Genomic DNA, 24,932 nt, shown 5'->3' on the forward strand with positions numbered 1-24,932 from the left:
TGTTTATATATTTCATAACTCCTCCTACTCTTATTCTTAAGATATTATTTCTATATCTTCCTCCTATGGATCTGTTGCTAAATAATATAGCAAATCCAGTTCATTATCATCCTATCTGTTCTTTGAACTCTGTTGACACATTTAGATGTTACATCATTCTTCTTCTCCTCAAGGATTAGACATTTGCCTGTTCCAGCTTCACTGGTCTTTCCATCTTGTAGGTGGCCTTCCTCTCTCTTGATTTCCCTTTGGTCTATATCTATCCACCTCTTTTGGTAGCCAATATCTTTATTCTAAATATATTCTTTCTATTTCTCTCTATATTCCTTGATCTTTTCTAAAGTCTTCATTTCTTATATGATCCAATTTTGTGCATCCTTTAATTATTCTTAAAAATATCATCTCTGACAGCTGGTATTTTACTTTCATCTTTCTTTTTTTAACTGCCTATCTTTCTGAACCATATAACAGAGTGGAAGCAGTCATTACTTTGTAAAATTTTAGTTGAGTTTGAACCCCCCCCCCTTTTTTTAACTTTATTCAGATCCTTTTAATTGCTCCACAGATTTTCTGAAATTTCTTTAATTTTTCATTTATATCTTTATCTTTTAGATATGTTATTATGCAGCCTAAATAATTAAACCATGTCATTTGTTCTATTATTTTCTTTACTATAACTATTTTTAATCTAACATGATCCTGACCTTTAAATGTCATGACTTTTTTCTTTTGTGAAATTTTTAAATCGTATTGTTGGCTTATTTTGTTTAACTCGTAAACTGATTTTTGAAGGTCACCTTCATTGTTTTGTAATACAATCTGATCATCTGCATACAACATTGTATTGATAACAGTTGTTCTAGTTAAATTGATACTTTGTTTTATTGTAGTTTTCCATATTTTAATAATCTGATCAATATATATATATATATTGAATAGAGTTGGAGATAAGCTACATCCCTGTCTGACACACTGATTTATTTCAATCTCTTCTGTTAATTTATTAACTAAATGTACCTTTGTTAAAGATGCCAAGCTATTTTAAATACCTGGTTTTACTCCATTTACCAAGTTAGCAAACAGACAAATAAGTCAAGTTTGCGCCTGCATGTAGTGCAAGTCTGGGCAGTAAGAAAACAGACAAATAAGTCAAGTTTGCACCTGCACGTAGCGCAAGTCTAGGCACAAGTCTGCCTAGACTTGCACTACGTGCAGGCGTAAACTTGACATATTTGTTTGTTTGCTTACTTAGGAAATGGAGTAAAACCTGGTTTAAAATAGCTAGGCATCTTAAACATATATTATACCAAAGGCAAAAAAACTTTCTAAATGTACCTTTATTTTTGAAAATTTATGTAACTTTGTATAGCTTGTATGAAATGAATGTATCGATATTCTTGTTTTTTCATTATATTCCATAGTTTTTCTCTGTGTATTTTATCAAACCTTTCTTGTAATCTATAAAGGCAATATGAGTCTCTAAATCAAATTCTTGTCTTTTTTCAATAATTTGTTTTGGCACATAAATATTGTCTATACATGATCTTTCATGTCTGAAACCATTTTGTTCTTCTTAGAGTAGATTGTTTGCAATATTTCTGTCTTTTATTCTGGATTTTACTGTAAATTTATAACTTGTATTTAATAAAGGTATTCCTATGCAAATTCCACAATCATCTCTGTCTCCTTTCTTAAATAGAGACATAACCTTAACTTTTAAACAATTTCATGGAACCTTGCATTTCTTCCAACAGTTATTAATTTTAATAATTTTGATGTAAATATTCTTCACTACATTTTCAAAGCTCTGTATTTATGGCATCTGATCTGGTTGATTTTCTATTTTTTGATGCCTATATTGCTGTTTTAGTTCTTCCAGTTTTATTGGTACTATGTCAGTACTGATTTCTTCATTATTATTTTCTGTTACTAAATTTCGGTCATATCATACAATAAATTCTAATAATATTCTACCCATTGTTTCTCTTGTATTCGGTTGATTTGTGCTGTATATATTTCTTCATTGTTTAATTTTCTTAACATTTTGTAGGCTATGTCTTGTCTACCATGTATGTCTGTTTCTAATTTGTTAAGAAATCTGTTCCAAGAATCTTGGTGAGCTTTCTGTACTATGGTTTCAGCTATATTTCTTTTAATCTTTAGAGGTACCTATGGCATAATTAAAATTAATAACTTAACACGTATTAAACCAACAGTAATAACTTTAATGAATTAAAGGTACAAATATTTCGTACTGAAAGTAACAGTACATCATCATCAGTGTAGAACAAACAGTTAAAGGAATGAAATACAAAGTACACAACAGTTGGTGGATTAGCAATTAAATTGTTGCCGAGTGCCAGAAGATTAATATTATCATCATTAAATTCTTGCCATGTACCTTCAAAGGGTGAACAGGATATGATAGCACTACATGAAAAATTTAAATCATTACTAACTTCCTATCCACAAATTTCCTCCAAATCAGTCAGTTACATGCGAAGACTCCAACATTATCAGATCTTATATTTCTATTGTCTAAGGCACTTTGTACAGTATCAATCCACCTATATCTTGGTCTTCTTCTGGGTCGATTTCATGCCAACCTGGCAGAGAACACTTGTTTTGCTAATCTTTCCTCGCCCATTCCATTTAAGTGACCATACCACCTGAGATTAGCTCTGCTAATGCATTCCTGGATGTTGACAATGTCAAGTTCTTTCCTAATATCCTCGTTTTTAATATGATATTGCCATTGATGCCATCTGTTCTTCTAATCTTTCTCAGGACTCTCATACCTGCGGTCTCTAGTCTTTGGTCAAGTGTTTTACTTCTGACCCAGCTCTCAGATCCATAAGTTATGACTGGTTTGAACACTGTCTTGTATACAGCTAATTTAGTGTTCGACTAATTCCTCTTTTATTCCATATGAATTTATTCAATTGACTTCCTACCATACCAGCTTTGTTGATTCTGTTGTCTATTTCCATATTTAATTTAGTATCTTCACTAAAAATCATGCCTAAGAAGCTGAAATGTTTTACTTGTTCCACAGGTTCTCCGTTCAAAACACAGTTGACATTTTCAACGATTTTGCCTATTTTCATTGTTACATATCCATATCAAATACAAGTTATTCAATTTAGTCACGGAATCTTGCAGACTTGTAGCGGATTTATTTAGATGTATAACATCGTCTGCATAAAGCAAAGAGCTGACATTAACATCTCCAATTTTGATATCACATTTAATACCACTTTCCTTTATAATATGATCCATATAGATAATGAATAACAGAGCGGATAATGTACATCCTTGTCTCACACCAGATTTAACATTATACAATCTTCCTGTACTTCCTTCAATTCTAACTGCTGATTTACAACTCAAATAAAGACTAAGTATTGCTTGATATAATGCCCCATTGACACCATATAACTGTATCATATTGAATAGCTTCTCTCTCTCTCTTGGCACCTTGTCATATGTCTTTTCCAGATAGACAAAACTTAAGTATAGATCTTTGTTATATTCCCATGCTTTCTCAACTATTTGTCGTAAAGAGAAGATCTGATCCTGACAGCCTCTATTTGGCCTGAATCCAGCTTGTTCTTCACCAAGCTTTTCTTCCACAATTCTTCTCAACCGTTTCTCAAGTATACTTCAATATATCTTATCAGGAACACTCAGGAATAAAATGCTTCTGTAATTCTCACATTCAGTTTTATTTTTCTTTTTTATATAAGGGTATTTAGAGCTCTACTCCAATCATTGAAAATTCTTCCCTCTGTCAAGGCTTTCTGAACTATGCAGTTCAGCCACTGTAAGACTTTTATACCACCATACTTCAGCATTTCTAGTGGAATATCATCTACTCCTGTGCCTTTCCACATTTCAGGCCATGGATGGCTTTTTCTACTTCAAGTATGAATGTGTATTCCTGACTGTATGCCGGTTGAGTGTTTTTTTACCACTGTGCTATCACTGCTTGTTTCATTTATCAATTTTTCGAAGTAATTACTCCATACTTCAAGGATATCTTTTTCGCCCATTTTCATGTCACCTTTATTATCTCTAACTCCTTTTACAACACTCTTTCTTCCATTCCTAAGCTTCTTCAACAACCTTCAAAATATTTTGCCACCTTCTTGATATTTATTTTCTATATTCTTGCCAAAGTCTTCCCATGACTTTTGTTTAGCTAGTTTTACACAGTGTTTAGCATTCTTGCATTTGTCTCTCTATTCTCTAAGAGCACAAGCTGAGTTATTTGACAGGAACTTTTGATATGCTTTCTTATTTTCCTTCACTGCTTCTTTAACTTCCTGTGTCCACCACGGAGTTCTGATTTTTCTATCCTTGCAGACAACCTCACCACATGCCTCTCTGGCTGAATCAAGCAGGGTTTTCTTCAAGGTTTGCCACCGAATCTCCAAGGTTTGGTTGCTGTTCTCAAACTCTTTCATTTTTCCTTCAATAATTTTTGTGTATTTTAGTCTACAGTTCACATCTGAGAGCTGCTCAATTTTTATTCGCTTTAAAACTTTCTTAAATGTCATTCTTTTCAATATGAAATTCAATTTTATCCTGCTCAAGACTAAATAGTGATCACTTCCAATTTCAAATCCTCTGTATAGTCTAGTGTCCTGCACCAGTGGGAAAACCTCACTAACAACAACAATAACATAGTCAATGAGACTTTTCTTATTCCTTGCCTCTTCTCTCCATGTGAATTTGTGCACATTTTTATGTTGGAACATGGTGTTAGTAATAACCAGTCCATGTCCTGAGCAGAAATTCAACAGGTATTTGCCATTATTATTAGCTTTGCTCTTTTCTCCAAATATTCCCCAAACATTTCTGTATGTCTGACAATCACTTCCTACTCTGCTATCCAGATCCCAACTTTTCCTTTTTCATTGTGTCAGTAGCTTTCTCTAAAGCCTCAAAAAATTCCCCCACTTCTACCTTAATAGAGCCTTCTGTGGGACCATAGGCACAAATAAGTCTCATTGTCCAGTTCCGCATTCTAATATTTTCCCGCATCACTCTACTTGAGACTGTCTGCCATTCAAGAAGATTAGCCTCGTATTTAGTGTTGAATACTATGACTACTCCTTTTTCTCGATTGTCATTGCCTGAATATAACATTTTGTATTTATTGCTCAGAAAGATCTCACTAGTTTTTGTCTTTTTTGTTTCAGTCAGTCCTATTATGTCGATCTGGTACTTAGCTAGCTCCATTTCTTTAACTCTGGTGATGTTGAGTTGGAGTGTGTTTTCAGATTTGTTCCAGTAACTGACTTTTCACTGTTCGCCCTGGTTCCCTGGCAAAAACAACAGGGGCCTTGTTTAACCAGGCAACGCCCCAGCCAGCATGAAATTTTGTTAAGTTGTACCATCATTTTGTATTTTGGTTTAAGCCAATAAGAATACAATTTGGTCGGCTAAATCCTAAATTGGCAGCCCATCCTTGTTCGTTCAGTATGCAGGTAGATACCCAACAGGGTGCACCACAAGAAGGAATTGGACATTAGGTCAGAAGCCCTGGTCAGTTTTCCGCATTCCTTTAAAGGTTATGTGGAGGTCTCCTCTCAGTTATATAGTTTTGACCCTTAAGCACCCCCAGATTAATATTAATAAAATATTATTAAAAAATTCTTAAAAACTATTTCATTGATGGTTGTATAAGATGAGAATCTCCCAAACCTTTGGGAGAGAGAGACAGTCATTTCGATTCATGTTTGGCTGATGTGAAAGGGAGTCGCAACTTTCTTTAAAAAGGCGTTTATATTCAAAAAAATTTGTACCTTTAATTCATTAAATTTATTACTGTTGGTTTAATATGTGTTAAGTTATTGATTATATTTCTTCTGTTTCCTTTGTACGTTTATGAAGGAGTGATTTGTATTCCATTTGTTTTTCTTTTGTTGCATTTTCTATACCTGTGTTCCAGATTTTTAATGCTTTTCTTTTAATATTTTATTTTTCTTTCCAAGCACTGCAGAGGCTGCTTTATGGATTATCTTTATTAACATTCCTTATCAATTATTATTATCTAATGTCGCACTTATGGAGACACCCTTGCAAATATAAGTAAGCAAGTGAGAGAGAGCAAGGGAACTATCATCCTTTCATCATTTATGATGTGCTTAATCACAGATGTGATTAAGAACACATTTATATCATTAATACGATTTCATATATTAGTTGCTCTAATGCATAAATCCTGGCCATTCCTCTTATCATGATCTAGTTTTCCTGCCTCTGTATTAGGTCTCATACCAATAAATATCTGCCTTTCACTTTCTGGATTTTGTCCCATACCGCCTTAGAACTTTCCTTTGGTAAAAGTTATAAATTGGATCCATGAATCCTTTTCACTGTGAGAACAAATGTATCATGCTAGAGCAAGTTTTAAAGCAGTTAAGTTTTGTGTAGTTGTATTATCTGCTGTAGATATCCCAAGCTACTACACATTCTGAATTCCACCATGGTTTGGGGAAAGGTAAAAACCAATTACATATTTTGGATATTGTAGTTGGGACTATACTTTCTGTAATATGGTTCACTGTTTCATTCAGTGTGAAGAGGGATAGCGAACAAACTGTTAGGTTAATAAAAATGAATGTTCAGGGAGACAGGAAGAAGAAGAAGCATAGGGTCGAGCATGTATCCCACAACTCTTCCTCTCATGTCAGCATGAGCACTGTCCCACAGAGTAATGAGACCATTTAAATCTCCTGTTATGAGTATAGGATTAGTAACTGAAACTTGAGACTATCAAGGTCATCTTGAGAAATATCTTCAGTAGCTAATAGGTTGATGCAGTATACCATAATAAGATCCTACTGAGAGGTTAATGGCAACAGCCCCTATATCACTATTAAGTGGGACTTGCTGGAAAAGGTTATCGGTGCCCTCAAGGAGAGAAATCTTCTGTGGGCAGGTCCATCTTCATCAGGTATCAAATATATCTTTTGCAAATGGAAAGAGTGGTTTATGTTTCTGCAGGTGGACCTTCATATCATCCATGTTTTGGATTAAATTTGTTAGTTATTTTTGTTTTATCAGAAGCACTTTAATATGATTTCCTGTACAAACGTTACTATTTGTTGACACAAAATAAAAATGAAAATACTATATACAAGTAAATTCACAAATGTTCCATTGCCAACATATAATCATGATCATTATTTTTATTCACTTTCTCTCTGTCAGAATTATAAAGACAAGTTACTGACCTGGTAATAATAACGTAATACCCAGCAAAGTCCTTCAACATAAGCAGAAGCCTGAAAAACATTTAAGTTATTCATTACTTAATTTCAAAATAATTCTTATTATTATATAATACTTATAGCATTACAAATTTGATTTATAAGGCATCTTATAATCCAGAACTTCCACTAATAATACCTGTAATGAACAAAATGATATATTGAACTTTTAACACAGCAGTATATAATCTATGAAAACTCCACAGTATACAGTTCAATGTGTTCTTTTGATATTTTATGTTATGCACCAAGTCAGCCTATTTGGCCAAATGTAGAATATCTCTGCCTTCTCCCACCAGGCTCTCTGTTTGAATCCCACTGAGGCATGGATATTTATGAATGATTTTGGATGATGATTTGTATTGCCTGGTGTGAGACCACTCTGTTTACTGGAGGGCTGAAGCGGCTCAATGTTTGATCTCTAGAGTAGGGTTTCCACATTATCTAATTCTTAGCTAACCAATAGCATTTGAGTACTGCATGTTTGCAAAATATACAAAAAAATATATATATATATTAAAAAAAGAGTACAATATGTACTAGAGTTTTCAAACAACATTTAGTGAGTATGGTAGCAACATAAAAAAATAGGTTTTCAAGCAAGGTATTCACAACATAAAAAAAGAAAGATTTCATCTTGTGAGATTTGAGTATCGTGAAAAGTAAGACTGAAAGAAAAGAGTTCTCTTTTGAAAGAAACAAGGCAGGATTCCCTTTCAAAAACACTGAAATTAAAGAGATTGTGAAAATCCCATTAAAGAATGGTTTGAAAATAAGAATTTAGGGATTGTAGAATTAGATATTCAAGATAACTTGGTGATTTTTGAGTATCAGATTTGCCAAATCAGAAAGACGAGTAATATACTCCCAATAGCAACACTGCAGATTGGTTGGCTGGTTTATCGTTTATTTGGCACAAAGACAACACAGGTCATACTGTGCCATACTAAAGGTTACAACTATACATTAGCATTTACAGAAAATTGTAAACAATGTCTGTAACAAGAATCAAGTTCCACAAAGCAGCATCTACAGATAAACAGAACTGCTGAAGAGGGCACAGCAACACACAAGGTCAGAGGTTATTACAGTAGTACAAAATTAGTTAACAATATAAGTTAATACGCAAGGGGTGCTTAAGGGTCAAAGCTGTATAATATAATAGATGTATAATATGTTAAGCAAAGCTGTATAACTGAGAGGAGACCTCCACATAGCCTTTAAAGGAATGCGGAGAACCGACCAGGGCTTCTGACCTAATGTCCAATCCTCACCTTCTCGTGGTGCATCCTGTTGGGTATCTACCTGGATACTGAACGAACGAGGATGGGCTGGCAATTTAGGATTTAGCTGACCAAATTGTATTCTTATTGGTTAAACCAAAATAAAAAATGATGGTACAACATGACAGAATTTCATGCCAGCTGGAGCATTGCCCGGTTAAACAAGGCCCCCGTTGTTTTCGCCAGGGAAAAAGAGCGAACAGCGAAAAGTCAGCTACTGGAACAAATCTGAAAACAAACCCCAACTCAACATCACCAGAGTTAAAGATCGGTACTATCAACGTAAGAAGCCTGAATGGCAAAGAAATGGAGCTAGCTGAGGAATTAGATAAGTACCAGATCGACATAATAGGGGTGACTGAAACAAAAAAGACCAAAACTGGTGAGATCTTTCTGAGCAATAAATACAAAATGTTATATTCAGGCAATGACAATCAAGGAAAAGAAGGAGTAGCCATAGTATTCAACACAAAATAGGAGGCTGATCTTCTTGAATGGCAGTCAGTCTCAAGTAGAGTAATGTGGGCAAATATCAGAATGAGGAACTGGACAATGAGACTTATTTGTGCCTGTGGTCCCACAGAAGGTTATACTAAGGTAGAAGTGGAGGTTTTTTTTTTGAGGCTTTAGAAAAAGCAACTGACACAATCAAAAATGAAAAGTTCGTCCGTGTTGGGGATCTAAATAGCAGAGTAGGAAATGATTGTGAGACATACAAAAATATTTTGGGAAATTTTGGAGAAAAGAGCAAAGTTAATAATAATGGCAAATATCTGTTGGATTTCTGCTCAGGACATGGACTAGTTATTACTAACACCTTGTTCCAACATAAAAATGTGCACAAATTCACATGGAGAGAAGAGGCTAGGAATAAGAAAAGTCTCATTGACTATGTTATTGTTGATAGTGATGTTTTCTCCCTGGTGCAGGACACCAGAGTGTACAGAGGATTTGAAATTGGAAGTGATCACATTTAGTCTTGAGCAAGATAAAATTGAATTTCATATTGAAAAGAATAACTTGTAAGAAAGTTTTAAAGCGAATAAAAGTTGAGCAGCTCTCAGATGTGAACTGCAGACTAAAATACACAAAGATTATTGAAGAAAAAATGAAAGAGTTTGAGAACAGGAATCAAACCTTGGAGATTCAGTGGCAAACTCTGAAGAAAACATTGATTTATTCTGCCAGAGAAGCATGTGGTGAGGTTGTCTGTAAGGATAAAAAAATCAGAACTCCCTGGTGGACACAGGAAGTTAAAGAGGCGGTGAAGGAAAAGAAGAAAGCATATCAAAAGTTCCTGTCAAATAAGTCAGCTTGTGCTCTTAGAGAATACAGAGACAAATGCAAGAATGCTAAATACTGTGTACAACTAGCTAAACAAAAGTCATGGGAAGACTTCGGCAAGAATATAGAAAATAAATATCAAGAAGGTGGCAAAATATTTTGGAGGTTGTTGAAGAAGCTTAGGAATGGAGGAAAGAGTGCTGTAAAAGGAGTTAGAGATGATAAAGGTGACATGAAAACGGGAGAAAAAGATATCCTTGAAGTATGGTGTAATCACTTTGAAAAACTGCTAAATGAAACAAGCAGTGATGATAGCACAGTGGTAAAAAACACTGACCAGGCATGCAGTCAGGAATACTTATCCATACTTGAAGTAGAAAAAGCCATCAAAGGCTTCAAATGTGGAAAGGCAGCAGGAGTAGATGATATTCCACCAGAAATGCTGAATGTAGTGATATAGGTCTTACAGTGGTTGCAATGCATAGTTCAGAAACAGAGGGACGAATTCCCGATGATTGGAGTAGAGCTCTAATAGTACCCATATATAAAAGGGGAAATAAAAGTAAAACTGCATGTGAGAATTATAGAGGTATTTGCCTACTGAGTGTTCCTGGCAAGATCTATAAAAGTATACTTGAGAAACGGTTGAGAAGAATTGTGGAAGAAAAGCTTGGTGAAGAACAAGCTGGATTCAGGCCAAATAGAGGCTGTCAGTGTCAGATCTTCACTTTACGACATATAGTCGAGAAAGCATGGGAATATAACAAAGATCTGTATTTAAGTTTTGTCGATTTGGAAAAGGCATATGACAAGGTGCCAAGAGAAAAGCTATTCAATACGCTGCAGTTATATGGTGTCAATGGGGCATTATATCAAGCAATACTTAGTCTTTATTTGAGTTGTAAGTCAGCAGTCAGAATTGAAGGAAGTACAGGAAGATGGTTTAATGTTAGATCTGGTGTGAGACAAGGATGTACATTATCCCCTCTGTTATTCATTATCTATATGGATCACATTATGAAGGAAAGTGGTATTAAACATGATATCAAAATTGGAGATGTTAATGTCAGCTCTTTGCTTTATGTGGATGATGTTATACTTCTAAATAAATCTGCTACAAGTCTGCAAGATTCTCTGACTAAATTGAATAGCTGTTGTAATAGATAAGGTATGAAGGTCAGCAATAAAAAGACAAAGACAATGAAAATAGGCAGAATCATTGAAAATGTCAACTGTGTGTCGTGAATGGAGAACCTGTGGAACAAGTAAAACATTTCAGCTATTTAGGCACAATTTTTACTGAAGATGGTAAATTAAATATAGAAATAGACAACAGAATCAGCAAAGCTGGTATGGTGGGAAGTCAATTGAATAAATGCATATGGAATAAGAGAGAAATTAGTCGGAACACTAAATTAGCTGTATACAAGACAGTGTTCAAACCAGTTTTAACGTATGGATCTGAGAGCTGGGTCAGAAGTAAAACACTTGACCAAAGACTAGAGACCACAGATATGAGAGTACTGAGAAAGATTATAGGCGTGAACAGGTGGCATCAATGGCAGTATCATATTAAAAACGAGGATACTGCCATTGATACTGCCATTGATAGCAGTATCATATTAAAAACGAGGATATTAGGAAAGAACTTGACATTGTCAGCATCCCAGAATGCGTTAGCAGAGCTAATCTCAGGTCACTTAAACAGAATGGGCGAGGAAAGATTAGCAAAACAAGTGTTCTCTGCCAGGTTGGCAGCAAAATGACCCAGAGGAAGACCAAGATATAGGTGGATTGATACGGTACAAAGTGCCTTAGACGATAGAAATATAAGATCTGATAATGTTGGAGTCTTGAAAAGTAACAGACTGATTTGATGGAAAATTGTAGATAGAAAATTAATAATGATGTAATTTTTTTCATGTAGTACTATCATATCCTGTACACCCCTTGAGGGTACATGGCAGGAATTTGATGATGTTAATACACAAAATACAAAACAGTAAGCCAAGGTATGCAGTATCTACATATATGTAAAATTATAATAGATGTAAAATTAAAACAATGTGGGATTTAATATCCCCTTAATTTAAATAATAGATGCTTTTACAGCAGTACAAAAATAGGCAAAAAGGGATTATTATACAATATGCATGGATGGAAATTAAATTTAGCAATGTAATATAACCAGAATTACTAGAAGGTATACAAATAGACAAGGTGTCCTATAGCACTACATGATTGGTCGAAAAATAAAGTAGTAAATAAAATGCATACACAAAATTCATGTTAAGCAATGCAGTATCTACATATAAACAAAATTACTGCAGAGGTTTCAGCAGCACATAAATAGATACAGTATAGGTTAACAGATGTATATACAAAACAAGTCATGTTTTATATATATATATAGTAAGATTACAACAAACATTATTATACTAATACTTAAAGAGTCAGAAAGGAATTATTATACGGCATATATGCATAAAATTTAAGTTTAGCATTATGGTATTTACATATTAACAAAATTACAGCAGAGTGATATACAAGATCAAGGCCTACGGTAATACATAATTGGTCAGATTTAACCTAATGAATAATATGCATGCATAAAAGTTAAGTTAAGCAAAACAGTATTTATATATAAACACAAATTTATAGTCAAATGCGTTTGTACAAATTAATTTTTTCTAAAAAATTAAAAACATCATGCAATTTGTCTGAATCTGCTAGCATTTCCCTGAGTGTATATGGCTTGGTTAGATAGGTGAAAATTTCATTACTCTCTCGTGTAAATTTTTGACACTCTACCAGAATATGATAAATAGTGAGGTGTTGCATTTTTCACATGTGGGAGGGTCATCAGCTCTCAGTAAATGAGAATGCGTAAGGTGACTGTGCCCTTTGCGGAGCCTGGCGAGAACAACATCCTCCCTTCTGGTTGTACGTTGACTAAAATTGCAGTGTTTAATTACAGGTTTAATGTCATATAATTTGTTTGTTAATGCTTCTTGCCATGCTGACTCCCACTGAGCAATTAGCTTTGATCTTATAAGCTGTCTGTAGTCTGTATATGGAACTGTCAAACTGTATGTGAAGAAGGTATGAGCTGATTTAGCAGCTGCATCTGCAGCCTCATTTCCCTTAATTCCGATGTGGTTGGGAATCCAGCAGAACTGAACATCAAAAACAAGGATTTTTGTTTTGTGAAACAGGTGTAGCACCTCAAAGTACTGGATGTGGATTATACACAGGAGAGGAAATAGCCTGTAAAGAGTTCGTCTGTATAAATTATACACTTTTGGTAGCAGTTTTCTTTTATATGAACAAGTGCAAGCTGAATGGCATGTAACTCTGCTGTATAATTACTGCAGTCTATTGGGATCTGATTTGAGATAATGTCAGGAAACACGGCAGCACAGCCAACAGAGGTATTAGTTCTTGAACCATCGCTATAGATAGTAAGAAATCTGCATGTGCATTAAACAATTGTAGGTAAATGGATGATGGAGTATAAGATTCCTGTAGCTGACAAAGTGAGAGGTTGCAGGATGATGTGCAAACCTGCCATGGAGGAATGCTGTTATGTTTAGTATAGCTAATGTTGTCAACATTTATACTAACAGCTTGCACAGTTTCTTTAACACGCATACCAAAAGGATGTATAGCAGTTTGATGTGTGTGATATTGAGCTTCCCAATGCAGGGAGAAGATACTATTCCATGTAGGGTGATCTGGGAGAGATTTTATTTTTAGAGCATAATTAAGAGATAACTGTTTCCATCAAAGTGATAGAGCCGGTTCATTTGCTTCAACATAGAGACTTTGAGTGGGCAATGTGCAAAAGGCACCAGTATCTATCCGTATACCCTGATGATAGATGGAATCCAACCATTATAGGTTACTCTGTCTTGCAGAACCATAAACTTGAGCTCATAATCCAGCTTTGAATGTATAAGTGCACGATACAGATGGAGCAATGAAGCTCAATCAGCACCCCACTCCGTAGAGGATAGAGTGTGAAGGAGGTTCAAAGTTCTTTTGCACTTTTCTCTTAGTTCACGAATGTGTGCTAGAAATGTAAATTTTCTATCAAAGATGAGTACTAAGAACTTGGTTTCTGTAGCTACTGAAACAATAGCATGTCCCATTCTTAGTTCAAGATCTGGGTGATGAGTGCATTTTCGACAGAAGTGTACACAGACACTTTTTTCTGTTGAAAACCTAAATCCATTATTAAGAGCCCACAGAGAAAGACAGGATCAATTGCCCTCATGTTACGTGAGTGATAATAAATTATGAAGTCATCAACATATAGGGCATTGTTTACAGTGAGAGGAAGCTGTTCAATGATTGAGTTAATTTTAACAGCAAAAAAAGGTCACACTTAAGACAGAGCCTTGGGGAACATCCTGTTCTTGATGATATGGTTGAGATAGCGTACTTCCCAATCTGACTTGGAAAGTTGGCCTGGACAGAAAGTTTTTAATAAATACAGGGAATGTCCTTTGAGATCTAAGTTATAGAGGTCTTTTAATATGCCATATCTCCAAGCTGTGTCATAAGCTTTTTCTATGTCAAAAAAAAAACTGAGACAAGATGTTTTTGCTTCAGAAATGCATCTCTTATACAAGTTTCTAGCAGAACTAAATGGTCTAAAGTTGATCGATGTCTACGGAAACCACATTGTGTATTGGAGAGAAGACTGTTGCTTTCTAAATACCAGAGAAGGCTGGCATTAACCATTTTCTCTAGTATCTTACAAAGACAGCTCGTCAGAGAGCAATGGATCGATAATTATTTGCTTGTGTTGGATCTTTTCCTGGTTTTGTGATCGCAATGACAATTGACTTATGCAAAGAATTTGGAAACTCTTCCTCTGCAAATATTCTATTGTATAATAAGAGAAGAAGATCCATAGAGGATGATGGTAGATAAGGGTGAGATTGTAAGAGAGCGCTTTTTAGTTCTTCCTTAACAAATGGCTGATTATATGGTTGAAGAATGTTGGTAGATAAATTAAGCCTTTGTTTCTCTTGCTGCTCTTTCAGTATTAAAAATTCAGGAGGATAAGAAGCTGTTGCTGAGATTCTGGCAAAATTTTCTCCTAAAGTATCTGCAACAGCTTTGGGATCAGAATAACACTTCCATTATGGTCTAAGGTAGACAAACAATGTGCTCTATATCTGCCTCTCATTTCCGGATTTTATCCCATACAATTTTTGGACTGGTCATTTGATTAATTGATGTAGTAAATTGGATTTATGATTGTTTTTGAATCTGACATTTTACATAACGTGCTTTGGCTCGAGCACACTTGAAAGCTATTAAGTTTGATGTAGTGGGGTATCTACGAAATATGCCCCAAGCTCTGTGTTAATCTTTTTTGACTGTCTGACATTCTGGGTTCCACCAAGGCTATGGATAGATTGGAAACCGAGATGATGTTTTTGGGATGGAAGCTGTTGCTGCCTGGACAATGCATTCTGTTACATATTTTACTGCTTCATTGATAGGTGTTTGACTGATGGTATCAGCATTAAATTTTGCAAGGTGAGAGAAAGTGTTCCTGTCAGTCTTGTCCATTTTCCATATAGGTATCCTTGTGGGTGAACATGGTTCCTGTGAAGACATTGTGCAGAGAACAGGAAAGTGATCACTTCCATACTTCTGCCAGCAAAGGTTGGTCAATTGGTAGAGCCTCTGCTACTAATGGCTCAGTTAAGTAAGTTTCAGCGCGGTTAGTAGTCGGAAGAGGACCAATTGTTCGATGCTGTTGGCACACTCTCCCTCGATGAGTCTTTGGACTCCTTGGAGGTGTCAAATAATAATATATGTTCTTTTCAACGTCCCACGTGAGCAGTGAAGAATGGAGTGGGAGTAGATTGTAAGATCAATTGCAGAATATGAATGGGTAGGCATATGGAAGAAAGTATTGAGTTTATCATTTAAAAGGGAGGGGTTATTATTATCAAGAATTCTTTCAATGATTCAACCTTGTCTACTAGTGTTGGCACTACCCCATAGAATATTTTAATCATTAAAGTCACCCATCAAAAGTATGGGTTCAGGAAGTTGCGAGATAAGTTGCAAGATCAATTTCATTTAACTCGGCATTTGGTGGTAAATAAACTGAACATACTGTAATAAGAAATTCCACAGAGAAGCAATTCGCTATTGATTCCGGAGAAGTATTAAGTTGGAACTGATGGAAAGGAATATGACTGCCCACTAGGATAGCTACTCCTCCATGAGCAGGACCACTTCCAGTTCTGTCCGTACGTACAAGAGTGAAATTCCTAAAGGTACGATCCTCATGGAGTCTTAAGTATGTTTCCTGTAGACAGAAGCAGAAAGGTTTGTGTTTCTGAAACAACATCTTGATATCGTCAATATTTTGGCGAATCCCACAACAGTTCCATTGTAAAAATTTTCCTATTGTCTTGATTTTATTGACTAGTCTGGTTTTCGGGAGGCTGAGGGCTTATCTTTTTCAGATTTATATTTATTCATTGTTTTAGGGAAGTATGGACAGCCAGCGTCCATCTCTTCCTCTGGTAGTGTTCAAAACATTAAATGTGTTAGGGTCAGTTGGTAGGTTTAGTTTGCTTTCAGTGGGTACCGAGGTATCCATTTTTTCTGTGCAAGTGTCTGGTGGTTTATCTCTTTGAGTGATATCTCTGCCATAATTTTTTTGACAGGTGAGTTTTCATTGAATGGGACCATTTTTGAAGTTGTCTCTGGAGTAAGGTCATAGGTTTTGTGATTAATGCACTCAACAGAGAAGTACTTATGATCATAAAGTTCAGGTATGGTGAAATTATCAGATGGTGGAATAGACATACATGTTTGAGTTGCTGTTGGCACTTTTTTAATTGTTACTTTTTCAGCATAAGAGGATCGTAGGACAGGTGTAATGGTGGCCAGTTTTCTTTTTGCATCCTGATATGTTATGTTTTGTTCTGTTTTAATTTTTTGTATCTCTTTTTCATCTTTCCATTTCTGACATGCATGAGAGTAAGCTGGATGATCTCCCTGACAGTCGACACATTTAGCTTTTTTTTCACTAAACCTTTACTACCACATCGGGCACAGGTAGTAGAACCACGACAGGCAGTTTGGGCATGTCCATATCTTTGACATTTAAAGCATCTCAGCGGGTTAGGGATGTACATTCTAACAGGACAGCTGAGATACCCTGCTTTTACAGATGTTGGAGGTCAAGGTGTATCAAAAGTAAGGATGATGTTCTTGGTTGAGACCAGGCGACCATCCCTACGTATCAGGATGCACCTCACACCGTCACTCCTAGATCTTTAAGCTCTGAACATATCTCCTCATCAGGAACATCAAGGAGATCCCATTCTGATATCACTCCTCTACTAGAATTAAGTGTTCTGTGAGGTGTTACTGCAATTTGTATTCCACCCATTGTCGTTGCTCTCAGTAGTTTCTCAGAATGTAGTTTACACATTGTTTCCACGAGGATATCATTAGAACACAATTTCTTGACAGTTTTGGGAAGTTCTGCTAGTCCTTCTAAACCTTTTTGGATAAAGGGCGACATTTTCCCAATTGGTTTTTCACCTGTTGTATGAATGATTAAAAAGGTTGGTACATTTATGTTAGTATCCGATATCTTTTGTTTCTTGCTTCTGTTTCCATATGCTGTATCTATGGTATCAGTATTTGGTTGGGACTTTGTTAGGGTCCCTGAAACATTTGAGGATGAAGGATTCACTGGGTGCTTAAGGGTCAAAGCTGTATAACTGAGAGGAGACCTCCATATAGCCTTTAAAGGAATGCAGAGAACTGACCTGGGTTTCTGACATCACGTCCAATCCTCACCTTCTCGTGGTGCACCCTGTTGGGTATCTACCTGGATAATGAACGAACAAGGATGGGCTGGCAATTTGGGATTTAGTCAACCAAATTCTATTCTTATTGGATTAAACCAATATACAAAATGATGGTACAACATGACAAAATTTCATGCCGGCTGAGGCGTCACCCTGTGAAACAAGGCCCTGTTGTTTTCGCCAGAGAACCAGGACGAACAGTGAAAAGTCAGCTACTGGAACAAATCTGAAAGCACACCCCAACTCAACGTTGCCAGAGTTAAAGATCGGTACTATCAACATAAGAAGCCTGAATGGCAAAAGAAATGGAGCTAGCTGAGGAATTAGATAAGTACCAGATCGACATAATAGGGGTGGCTGAAACACAAGAAAGACAAAAACTGGTGAGATCTTTCTGAGCAATAAATACAAAATGTTATATTCAGGCAATGACAATCAAGGAAAAGAAGGGGTAGCCATAGTATTCAACACTAAATACGAGGCTGATCTTCTTGAATGGCAGACAGTGTCAAGTAGAGTGATGTGGGAAAATATTAGAATGGGGAACTGGACAATGAGACTTATTTGTGCCTATGGTCCCACACTAGGTTCTACTAAGTTAGAAGTGGAGGAATTTTTTGAGGCTTTAAAAAAGCAACTAACATAATGAAAAAGGAAAAGTTGGTCCTTGTTGGGGATCTAAATAGCAGAGTAGGAAGTGATAATACACAAAAATTATTGAAGAAAAAATAAAAGAGTGTGAGAACAGCAACCAAACCTTGAAGAAAACCCTGATTGATTCAGCTAAAGGCATGTGGTGAGGTTGTCTGCAAGGATAGGATAGAAAAATCAGAACTCCATGGTGGAGTTCTTCACTGCCTCTTTAACAAGAAGTTAAAGAGGCAGTGAAGGAAAAGAAGAAGGCATATCAAAAGTTTCTGACAAATAAGTCAGCCTGTGCTCTTAGAGAATACAGAGACAAATGTAAGAAAGCTAAACACTGTGTAAAACTAGCTAAAGAAAAGTCATGGGAGGACTTTGGCAAGAACATAGAAAATAAATATCAAGAAGGTGGCAAAATATTCTGGAAGTTGTTGAAGAAGCTTAGAAATAAAGGAAAGAGTGCTGTAAAAGGAGTTAGGGATGATAAAGGAGACATGAAAACGGAAGAAAAAGTTATACTTCAAGTAAGGAGTAACTACTTCGAAAAATTGCTAAATGAAAAAAGCAGTGATAGCTCAACAGGCACACAGTCAGGAATACATATCCATACTTGAAGTAGAAAAAGCCATCAAAGGCTTGAAATGTGGAAAGGCAGCAGAAATAGACGATATTCGACCAGAAATGCTGAATGTAGTGATATAAGTCTTACAGCAGTTGCACTGCATAGTTCAGAAGGCCTGGATAGAGGGAAGAATACCTGATGATTGGAGTAGAGCTCTAATAGTACCCATATATAAAAAGGGAAATAAAACTGAATGTGAGAATTATAGAGGTTTCCCTACTGAGTGTTTCGGGGAAGATTTCTGCCAGTATACTTGAGAAACGGTTGAGAAGAATTGTGGAAGAAAAGCTTGGTGAAGAACAAGCTGGATTCAGGCCAAATAGAGTCTGTCAGGATCAGATCTTCACTTTACGACAAATAGTCGAGAAAGCATGGGAATATAACAAAGATCTGTATTTAAGTTTTGTCGATTTGGAAAAGGCATATGACAAGGTGCCAAGAGAGAAGCTATTCAATACACTACAGTTATATGGTGTCAATGGGGCATTATATCAAGCAATACTTAGTCGGTATTTGAGTTGTGAGTCGGCAGTTAGAATTGAAGGAATTACAGGAAGGTGGTTTAATGTTAAATCTGGTGTGAGACAAGGATCTACATTATACCCTCTGTTATTCATTGTCTATATGGATCACATTATGAAGGAAAGTGGTATTAAATGTGATAACAGAATTGTAGATGTTAATGTCAGCTCTTTGCTTTATGCAGACGATGTTATACTTCTAAATAAACCCGGTACAAGTTTGCAAGATTCCTTGGCTAAATTAAACTGTTGTAATAGATATGATATGGTCAGCAATAAAAAGACAAAGACAATGAAAATATTCACCATTGAAAAAATTGAAAATGTCAACTTTGTTTTGAATGGGGAACCTGTGGAATAAGTAAAACATTTCCATATTTAATTTACCATCATCTGAAGATGGTAAATTAAATATGGAAATAGACAACAGAATCAACAAAGCATATGGTAGGAAGTCAATTGAATAAATTCATATGGAACAAGAGAGAAATTAGTCGGAACACTAAATTAGCTGTATACAAGAGAGTGTTCAAACTAGTTTTAACTTATCGATCTGAGAGCTGGGTCAGAAGTAAAACACTTGACCAAAGACTAGAGACTGCAGATATGAGAGTCCTGAGAAAGAATTGAGGCATGAACAGATGGCAATCAATGCAACATCATATTAAAAATGAGGATATTAGGAAAGAACTTGACATTGTCAGCATCCAGGAATGCGTTAGCAGAGCTGATCTCAAGTGGTATGGTCACTTGAATAAAATGGGCGAGAAAAGATTAGCAAAAGTGTCGCTGCCAGGTTGGCAGGAAAACGACCAAGAGATAGGTGGAAATGATACGGTACAAAGTGCCTTAGACAATAGAAATATAAGATCTAATAATGTTGGAGTCTTGAAAAGTAACAGACTTATTTGGAGGAAAATTGTAGATAGGAAGTTAGTAATGATGTAAATTTTTCATGTAGTACTATCATATCCTGTACACCCCTTGAGGGTACATGTCAGGAATTTGATGATGATGATTCATATTTAAAAGTTTTTAGTTCGGAGCCAGAGCTCCCCACCCACCATGGAGCCACACACAGACGCACACTACACAGCAAGCAAAGATTGCACTCTGGAGTGGTACGCAAGGGCTACCCTGTATGCTATACCGGCACTGCAGCAGGTCTAGGATCCCAACCCTGGACCATGAGGTGAGAGAATTACTGCAACAACATTGACCCTTGCAGGCAAGCCTGCTAGCCGATTGATCCCGGAAGGCTGGGCCATCCACGACTGCCCGTCTTGCAGAGGAAGGAGCCAAAATAGTGCAAGACTACCAGGATCCCCACTTTCTGGATGTCCACGGGTCACACCGTACAGCAAACACGGTGTTGGATACCAATGATGGTGGTCTGGAAAAAAGGATAGTGAAAAAGACTCAGGAAAAGTAAAGCAAAAGAATACGGGAAGAAAAGCAAAGAAAAAGAGGAAGAATGAAAAGGGCCAGTACCATCACTGGGAGGAAATATACATTAAAATTATTTAATCAAATAATAGCTGATGAAATTCAGGAACAATACATGAAAAATAATTCTTAAGCAAGGGATTAACAAATAATTTTTAAACAAGTCATGCTTAATATATGATAGGTTATGTTAAATGTGAATGAAGAACAAAATATACATAATAATTTCATTCACAGTTTAACAACTGCACCAACTGGAGAGGAATCAACCTATTGTTAGTACCATCAGAGATCTTCACTAGAATTATAATAAGAATAAAAGACAGCACTGAGAATAGAACAAACAGATTTTTTCAGAAATGGAAGGAGCACATTGAATCAAATTTTTATTCTTAGAAACATAAATGAACAGGGTGTGGAACTAAATTCGACTATATATCTTAACTTCACTGATTATACTAAAGCATAGACAGAGAATGTCTATGGAAAATCTTAAAAATTTATGGATTCCCTGACAAATTCTAGTAAATGGAACAAATTCCAACATTTTGACATCAAAGCTGGTGTTAAGCAATGCTGTCATGCTGGAATGCTTTTCATTATTGTCATAAACTGGATAATGCGGCACACTCTGAAAAACCCGAAAAAGATGGAATATTGATATCATTTTAGAAGATTTGGACTATGCTGTACAACTATTATCTAGATTTGAAGACATGAAAATTAGACAACAAAAGCTAGAGGAAACTGCTAAACAAATAGGCTTGTACATAAATGAGAAGAAAATCAAAATATTAAAAATCAACAGTAAAAAGAATTTATCTAGAATTTAACAACTATTATCTAGATTTGAAGACATGAAAATTAGACAACAAAAGCTAGAGGAAACTGCTAAACAAATAGGCTTGTACATAAATGAGAAGAAAATCAAAATATTAAAAATCAACAGTAAAAAGAATGACCCAATCTTTATAAATGAAAATCAAGTAGAAATGACAAACACTTCTAATTACCTCAGAGCAACTGTCAACATGGAAGGTGGTACCAATGATGACATTACAATATGAATAAAAAAAATCTTGCTAACCATTTAAAACTTTACAGAAAATTTGGAAAACATCAAATATAAAAATAAACTTAAAGGTGCAAATTTTTAATTCAACTGTTAATACTTCATGGAAATTAGCCAAAGAACAAGAAAATAAAATTGATGCCTTTCAAACAACGTCTTCGCAGAATTCTCAAAATTTACTGGCCAAATAAAATTTCAAATATTGAAATATACAACAAAAACAAAAATCAAACCCATTACAATGCCGTTGAAGAAATGCAGATGGATAAGCCAGGTATAGAGAATGCCAACATCAGAACATACACGAACAGCATTGACATGGGCACCTGATGGTAAAATGAAGAGGGTAAGATCCAAAATGACATAGCACCAGATGGTAATCGAAGAACAAAACAAATTAGGATGGTCGAGCTGGGGGAGAGCAAGAGAAGCAGCACTTGACCGAAGAGGATGGTGAGCTAAACTCATGGCCTCATGCACTTCATAGGTGTGAAGAGCAACAAGTAAACAATAAATTGTAAGTTTGAAATGGAAGGAAGACATTTACTAAGATCACCCAATGCAAGAAAGATAAAACTCTAAGAAATGACCTGGGTAACACTGTAATAAAAATCATCAGAGTGCAACGAAGGTGAAAATAGAGCTGGACAAAATTTATGGTGAAAAGCTGTGATAAGTAACCAAGAAGGCATGATTACCATTTGCAATTATTCCAAGCTTTAAGATATAAGTAGAAGATGCAGCCTGGGAACACTTCTTGGAGAAGGAAGATTTAGATAAGATTAGAGTATTTAAAGTTGGGTTGAAAGAGAAGTGAATGTTTCCATATCTATAAGGTTTGTTTCATTGGTATGATCACTGCAAATATTTCAATTAGAAAAACTGACAACAATAATCCAAACAAAGAAACAATACAGAAATCACAGAGATAACCTGCATTTCACTTGCATTCTTATAATGCTATTTTCATGTGCCATGCAACTGAGAATGGCTGTGTGAGTGGTACTCCACAGGAGAAGAAAAACATTACCTTAAGAAGACCAAGCATGTTCAGCACATTTTGATTATTGGTGAAGAAAAGGTGAATGATTGGAGAGTGATGACAATCATTGGGCATTCTTGGTAGGCATGTGGACAATTTGTGAAACAACCGAATTAACACGTTCGCTGCTACGCTCCTCGGGCATAGTTTGTTACCACACGCCAAGCACTTTAACTTCTTCAGGGTCATTACGAGTAATCTCGTAGCCGGTGGTAATCGAAATATGAGTATATTCGTAGTTGGCTTGTGAGGCTCATATACCAACTATGAGTATACACACATTCACTGGTACGCTCTGCACGCCAAGCACTTTCACTTCTTCAAGGTCAGTTCGAGTAATCTCGTTGCCAGCGGTAATCGACATACGAGTATATTCGTAGTTGCCTTGTGAGGTACATATACCAACTACGGGTATACTCTTAGTTGGCAGCAAACGTGTTAATCTGCTGGAAAAGGAAATCAGATGGAATTTAGATCTCAGAAAAAGACAATTTCACTATTAGAAATGTTGAGCTGGAGAGTAAATCAACATTTAAAAATAGGGAAGATCAAAAAGTTTAGAGAGCCTGTGTAGCTCGGTGGCTTTGGCGTTTGCCAACCACCGCGCTTGGCCGCACGAAGGAAGACTTGGTTTCGAGTCTAGTCGGCGAGTAGAGGAAATTTTTCTAAGCCTTTTTTCGACCGGTTCCGGAGTTAGTCGATCTCTGGCAGGGGCAAGCAGGTTTTTCCTCCCAGAAACTTGAGTTTTTCGTCCTGTAAACTCAAGAAAATCGACCGTAGAACCCACATTATTTCAGACATTAAATATATTGTGTTAGGGTTAGGGACCCCGAGATGGCGGCACATTTGAGTCGTCTCTCTTCACTGAGTACCGCTTAATTAGTGATAGCCTTGGGCCATCTATCTCTGATTGGTGCCAGTGGAGATTGAACTGCCTACTCAGTCTCCAAAAGTTAGATAGGACTAAATGGCCTCGCCTACTCCCCATATACGGGGAATAAAAAGGCGTTAGATGATGATGATGATGATGATGAAAAAGTTTAGAATGGCTGGAAGCAGTAGAAGAGAAGACAACAAATGAACTTGATGGAATGAAGCAAAGAAAATTTTACTTAATGATTAAAAAAAAAAAAAAAAGGGGGGGGGGGGGTTATGGGTTAGACACTTTCAGGTGTGCAATATAATAAGCATATGCACAAATGCAATTTTAGAAGTGAAAATATCAAAGAGTAATGAGCAAAAGAAAGATAAGTATTGATATAAGAAGCTGAAATTTCAGTTTTGGTTAGAAAAGGTAGCCATGGTTTGGAAGAATGGAGGTGGGAGTGAATTTCATTGAGGTTCAAAATAATATAACTTATATTTATGAACTGGATCAGTTAAGATATGAAGAAACTGGGATGAGCATGGAATATACAATAATGGATTCTTTACTTAGCCATACATGTTCAAGTCTGGCAAACCTTCTTGCAAATTGTGTTCTCAGATGTGCTTTCCCAATAATATTCCCTTCGAAAAGTGGCAACAAGGTTATTTGCTACAAACCTGTAAAGCCTCCTCCTAAAGTTATAGGTTTGATCAAGTAAGCTATCTAGCAGCCTACAGAATAAACATTTTAAAGCATTACCCAGAAAAGACATCACGGCCAAGTAATTTCAATGCCTGATATAAATAATCTGAAAATATCATTCAAATGCACGATGGAAGAAATTTACAAAAGCAATGTGAGAATTTGATTTGCAATCTAAATAGTTTATTCTGACCACTTCAAGTTGTCAGCAAATAAAGTGATATATCACAATGGATAGCATAATCTAGTGGTAGATGAGTACACAGACATAGCAGCTTGGCCTTTCATCAGAGAGATGCACCCAACATACT

The 24,932-nt window shown here is 36.0% G+C and overlaps 1 protein-coding gene across 1 annotated transcript in view; it reads right to left on the reverse strand.

The window, feature by feature from the left end:
- The window catches only part of Rat1 (5'-3' exoribonuclease 2 Rat1), a 365,027-nt gene that overhangs the window by 98,964 nt on the left and 241,131 nt on the right, over positions 1-24,932 (reverse strand). Inside the window, exon 21 of the mRNA XM_090399598.1 lies at positions 7,245-7,295. Within this exon, the coding sequence (XP_090255724.1) occupies positions 7,245-7,295 (51 nt within the window). The remainder of the gene's footprint in view (positions 1-7,244; positions 7,296-24,932) is intronic.

The sequence above is a fragment of the Typopeltis vanoorti genome, chromosome 10, assembly GCF_054136105.1.
Source record: "Typopeltis vanoorti isolate ZY-2024b chromosome 10, IOZ_Tvanoo_1.0, whole genome shotgun sequence".
NCBI classification, from domain to species: Eukaryota; Metazoa; Arthropoda; class Arachnida; order Uropygi; family Thelyphonidae; genus Typopeltis; species Typopeltis vanoorti.